At 31.7% G+C, this 6,505-nt stretch overlaps 1 protein-coding gene across 1 annotated transcript; it reads left to right on the top strand.

Annotated features, from left to right (window-relative positions):
• The first annotated feature begins 4,469 nt into the window (after positions 1-4,469).
• On the top strand, positions 4,470-6,505 carry LOC111409676. Its single transcript, XM_023039695.1, has 2 exons — positions 4,470-4,694; positions 5,008-6,505. Exon 2 carries the CDS (start codon positions 5,157-5,159, stop codon positions 6,210-6,212), a length of 1,056 nt encoding a protein of 351 aa, XP_022895463.1. The 5' UTR covers positions 4,470-4,694; positions 5,008-5,156; the 3' UTR covers positions 6,213-6,505.

Raw genomic sequence — 6,505 nt, 5'->3', positions numbered from 1 at the left:
CAGAGATCAAGTTGCAAATAATCCATAATGAGATGAGCGATGAAATGATGATTCAAGAAAGTTAGGAGTCAATTGTGTGTAATTTGAAGTCAAAAGAAGTGAAATATGATCATAACATTTTAACAAATCAATTCCCAATTGAGAAAGTTACACACCGATTTTCAGCCTCATGTTATGACTCATTTTTGACATGGAAAATGATCGAATTGGAAGGTGACTTCTAAAGAAACGTTGTAGCCCTTCGAGTCAGCTGTCCAACGCAACTTGAATCATCTCAATCAAACATTGGAAGGAAAAGGTATAGCTAAAATACTAAAAGCTATCTGGGGAAAAAAAATTTGAACTATACAGTCACATAGTTCAAAATCTATGCGACCGTATAGAAGGATCTAGGGAACTTTTGGGCGCCACACATTTGTCCTATGCGATCGCATGACTTATAAGCATGCAATTGCATAGTTATCCTTCGAGACCAAATTTGTCAAATTTCTAAATTGACACCATCACTTATGAAAACACGTTTTGATATATTTCTTAAGTCCAAAAACACTCCAAAACGTGAGGGATTAACTGGGGACTCCATTTTTTCTCTCATCTTTGGCTAAGTAACTCCATGGAAGGCTAAGAACAACCAAGCGAAGCTACAAACGAACTCGATTGGTGTCGGTATTTTAATGTTTCTTCATAAATGTGTTATTATTCTTATTATTAAAACATTTCTGAGATTGTGATTTCTTGTTTTTTTTATTAGTACATTATGAAATTGATTTAATTTGTACTAAGTTCTTTATAGAATTAATTACGTTCTTTCTATTGAAGAATTGAACTATTCATTGAATGTTAATTTCATTTACCTATTGGTGTAATCCTTTACAATTTTATGCATATTGTAAATGATTGTTTTTTGATTTGATTTCAATAGATTAAAATGATGTGTATAGTATTGAAAATCTTAATCTTAGAACTATTGTCAGATTAAAGGGATTTTATATGCCATATCTTCCAATCAACACATTATGAATGAGAAATCTTTAATTGGATAAAGAGTAAATAATATCTCGCACCAGTTTTAAATGTTTCAACACGAATTGATATTCTATGAGGACAATTTGTTAACATTATATTTGATATATCTATGATATGCCTGAAGCGTGATAGTGGTCGATTTTAATACAAAAAATCTTCAAACGAAAATGGAGCAATTAGCAAATGTGGTCTCATTAAGGTGATATATAATCTTGATGAGTATTTAGACATAACAAATTTTAAAATGTCAAGAAAAGGTTCAGATACCTGAGATAATGAAATTTGAAATATCTCAATAAGTTATGTCATTATGGAAAAAGAAATAGAATCGAAAAGAAAAATTGTCAACAACAATTTTGCACATGATGTACTGTATTATATAACAAGGAATCAAAATAAATAGGTCGAAATATATCGATTGAAGTAACAATTAACCAAATAAAACTGACGCATGTGATATAATCGCCTTAGCGAATATTTGTTGAATGATAGTTATAAAAATGACGATATCTACCCATATATTTTCATAAAAAAATATTAAATTTACAATTGTGACAGTTTATGTTGATAATTTAAATTTAATTGTAACTCCTGAAGAACTAACAAAATTGCTGATTATTTAAAAAAGAATTTGAGATGAAAGATTTCGTAAAAATCAAATTTTATCTTGGATTGCAGATTAAACATTTCCCAAAATGATTTATTTGTTCATCAAATACATGTACAAAAAAAGTTTCTAAAACGTTTTTATATGGATAGTGTACATCTATTAGCATCATCTATGGTTGTTCGATCACTTAATGTGAAAAATAATCCATTTTGTTCACTTGAAGATGGAGAAAATGTTCTTAATCTCGAAATGCCATATCTTAGTGCAATTAAGGTATTGACTTATCTCTCAAACTGCAATCAACCCGATATAAATTTTTTTGTAAATCACCTTGTAAGATATAGCTATACACCAACTCAAAATTTATTAGAATGGTGTTAAGCATATTTTTCGTTACCTAAAGGGCACTGTTGATTTGGAATTATTATATTCTCAATGGTCGAGATCTGCTTTAATGGAATATGTAATGCAGATTATCTCTCTTATCCACATAAAGTTAAATTACAAACAAGATATGCGTTTATATATGATGGAACAGTCATATCATAGAGATCTGTGAAACAATCCTCGACAACAATATCCTCAAATTATTATGAAATTATTGCAATCCATTAAGCAAGTCAAGAATGTGTATAATTAAGGAACATGACACATCGTATCCAAGCATTATACTGGTTAACTTCAACAAAAGATAGTTCAACAATTTTGTATAAAGACAATGCAGCTTATATTATACAACTCAAATGATACTATATCAAAGGTAATAGGACGAATTATATTTCTCCAAAATTCTTTCATACACATGAGTTTCAAAAGAAGAGCGATATCGATATCCAACAAATTTGCTCAAATGACAATGTGACCGATTTATTCACAAAGGTATTGCTGACATCTACATTCAAAAAATTGGTTGATGAGATTGGAATGTGTCGACTCAAAGATTTTCAATTATCAAAATTGGGGAGAGTAGCTGTACTCTTTTTCCTTCGCTTACGTTTTAACAAACTGGATCTTTCTAGCAAGATTTTAATGAGACAACATTTATTTTTAATACTTAAAAAATAATTGTATTCTTTTTCCTTCGTTTGACTTTTTTGTCCCATTGAATTTTTATCAAGTAAAGTTTTAATGAGAGATATATTTTGTAATGTATTATTCATGGAGGAGTGTTGTAAATGGTAAATTTATTAGGGAATGACAATTGTATCCCTATAATCCTAGAAATTATTAACATTGTATCCCTAATTCTTCTCTATAAATATAGGACTTTTGTTCTTAATAAAATACACATAAATCTATTGATTTTTATTCTCTCTTCTTTAATATATATATATATATATATATATATATATATATATACACGAACATCAGGCTGCCTTAAGGAACGAGCCTGACTCCATTTCATAGGATGGAATGGTCGAACGGTGTGTCCGGCGCGGCTACGTAAAGGCTACACAACTCATAACCTACTTAATGGATAGAAATGTGATGATCGATCAAATCTATGCTATGGGTAGAGTGAATAGTGAAGATGGACTGACTCAGCTTTTTTAATTGGATTTTTGTTCAATTATTTAAGATCAGTTTTTTTTTTTTAACTATAATCAAATAAATTTTCACATTAATATATGAATTGATCAATTGGATCGATCTTCAAAATATTTAACCCTATTTGGTTTGAATAAAGGGTAATTATATTACCACCACAAAATTTATTTTCTACACCACATTATAATCACACCACAATTAAAATATATTTTCAATAATTACACCACAACAAATTTACAATTATACTCGTAATCCAATAAAAACTAAAAATTTTAAAAAAATGTAGTTTACTTATCATCCCAATATTACTCGTCATTTTTTTTATCCTTTAAACATTTTCACTAATTCTAAAACAAGAATTTGCCGTGTCTTTTCGTCACAGAGATTTTGTACCAGGTGCATTATAGATGAAAAATATTATCCTTTTGTCACAGAAAATTTGCACCACAATAGCCTTTTTAATTGCTTTTAGCGAGATTTTGATTGTAACATTATGTTCGATTCTTTAACGTAAATTTAGACCATTTGCAGGAAGATTCCATGTTTGGCTTCCCATCATTCTCTCTCTTTTTTCTCAATTTTTTATGGTTTTGGCGTGTTATAGATGGAGAAAAATTCATATACATGCATATACAAAAATTCAAGGAAACTGACAGATCTCTTATACAAAAATCCATGAAAGTTGAAATATAAATTCATAATTTTACATGCTTGTTTTAAAATCATGATAAATCTGTTTGACTTAAAAAAAAATAAGATCCTTAATTTTCAAACTCAACAAATAAATTGAAAAAATGAATTCATTTACATTGAGGAAAAAATTATCTTGTCGTCGTGAAGGAAGGCAAAAGTCGTCAGAAAAACTATGAACAATGATGGTGTAATAATAATTTATTTAATTAAAAAATATATTAAAATTCTAATTATGTAATTTTACTTATGGATATTTTAGTAAATAAGAAAATTGTGATGTACTTAATAAAATTTGCAATGGTAATATAATTACCCTTGAATAAAACTTAAAACATTTGGAGAAACATGTTGTTCAAAAGATGATAAAATTGTAAATTCCATGAAATGTATAGTTAAGTTAAAAATGAATTTGAGAAAAAATAAATTTTAAGTGGAGGCAAACATGGACATAGAAGTTGTTTGGCTCAAGTACTGTTTGGTAGTTGGTGACAAACTGCCATAACGAGTGGAAAGGCAAACTAAAGCTTTCTCCTCGTACAAAACACAAAAACACAAGTTGATCGTCACAAAATTTTGAACCATTGACCAGTTGTCACTGCGGATTCCCGCACACTTGTAAAATTTACACACGTGCCTTTTGACTAATCTATGACTTGAGAAGGAGAACCTTCCAAACATGCCCTAATAACTTTCTCTATCCTACTTTCTCTCTCTAACAACCCTGAACTTCGATCACTTCTGGTCTCCGAAGGTTAATAATTTGCAAAATTTATTCAATTGCTTCAATATTCAAACTGGGTTTGATTAATTGAATGAGGTCAGTGTTTTATTTTCGTTATTTGTCACTGGTTTATTTGATTAGTTTCACTGGATTTTCTTGTTTCTTGATTGAGATTTTACAAAAAAAGGATTGATGCATAAGCTGAAAAATTCACTTGAAATCCAGTAAAGTTTTCGTCTTGGCATTTCTTTTATAATTCTTGAAGGTTTCTTGGGTAATTTTGTTGTAATTTAAGCTTATGGTGTGTTTAATTTGTTTTGTCTTTGATTTATAGAATTTGAAATCTAAATTAAGTAATTCAAATTGTTTCGAAGCTTGATTTGTACACGTGTTTTTGCTATTTTTGCAGAATTTAGTTGTCCATTGTGTAACTGTGCTCATCGAGGTTGACTTTTTGATGGAAATGGACATGAATTAGGGTTTGGGATCGAGAAAAGAAGTATCGAGTTTTTGGAGTTTTGTGGGTTTTCTTGTTTTCCCCAATTACTTTGGATTTTGATGGTAGCTATGAATTCAGCACTCGAAATGCCAGTAGATCGGCATTGTTTCCGAATAGATACTTCAAAGTTAAAGCTTCAGATTGAGAGGAGGGTTGGCCGGCTGAAGTCAGAGAAATATTTTAATCTGTTGAATAGTTTTTTAAGTCTCAGACTTAGCAAAAGAGAGTTTGATAAGCTATGTATTGAGTTGTTGGGGAGAGACAATATATCTCTTCATAATGGGCTAATTCGAGCAATTCTCAAGAATGCGAGTGTTGCCAAGACTCCTCCTAAACGCAGCAAAGTCCAACCTCCACCAAATGTTAAAGTGCCGAATGGGTATCAAAGAAATAGTCTTCAATCGATCTGTAGAGACACGTTTCCACAATCTCCTAGGAAGGGGAGAACTCTGACCCCTCGAGATCGCAAGTTCAAGGACAGTCCAAGCCCACTGGGGCCACTCGGGAAGGTTCAAGAGCAACAGAGTGCTACTGAGTTGCTATCATTGGGTAGCCGACCTCCTGTTGAGGTTACATCTGTGGAGGATGGTGAAGAGGTGGAACAATGTGCAGGAAGCCCTGGAATTTATAGTAGAAGCCCTCTAAGAGCTCCTCTCGGCATCTCTCTTAATGCAGGAGGTACAAGGAAGGTATTGCTTAATGAACCACCACCTTATGAGAACTGTTGTACAACTAGGGATTTACCCGATACCAGTTCTTTGAGGAAGAGGTTGGAACAGAAGTTTAAGACAGAGGGTTTGAATGTCTCGACCGATTGTGCAGGCTTGTTAAACAATGGATTGGATGTGTTTTTGAAGAGATTAATAAAACCGTGCCTAGATTTATCTGCTTCGAGGTCTGAACACCAGCTGCAAGATAAAGTTCACCATCAGGATATATCTGTTAGAAATAAGATGGGGTCCACATATATAAAGAAGCCACCTAGATCATTTTCTGTGTCAATGCCAGATTTTCAAGTTGCGATGGAGTCGAATCCCCGGATACTTGGAGAAGATTGGCCAGTCAAACTTGAGAATGTTTCCTTTCGTGCTTCAGATTATTACATGGCAGAATAGTCTGCCATACTTGTTATTGTGACACTAGTAGCTGTTCTAACAGTGCTGTTGACGGAGTTCATAAGAACAATACGTGGTTTGAAGCTACGGAATTTTTTGGAGGAAGTTGATTAGGTTGTATATACATCACAAAGCTGATTTTTCTAAAGTGTGACGTCTTACCTCAAAGTAAAAGGATATGGATACTAGTAAGATTGTAGTGATGACATATAGTCCGATAGCTTTCTTTTGATAATATAATATCTTGTTATCTCATTGACCTTTATTTGTTAATAAATATTATTTTTTCTTGT

Source organism: Olea europaea, chromosome 2 (assembly GCF_002742605.1).
Source record: "Olea europaea var. sylvestris chromosome 2, O_europaea_v1, whole genome shotgun sequence".
In the NCBI taxonomy this organism is placed as follows: Eukaryota; Viridiplantae; Streptophyta; class Magnoliopsida; order Lamiales; family Oleaceae; genus Olea; species Olea europaea.
This window is presented reverse-complemented; position numbering and strand designations above follow the sequence as displayed.

Coding starts and splice junctions, on each gene's coding strand:
- LOC111409676 (XM_023039695.1), top strand. CDS start 5,157: ATGGTAGCTATGAATTCAGCACTCGAAATGCCAGTAGATCGGCATTGT.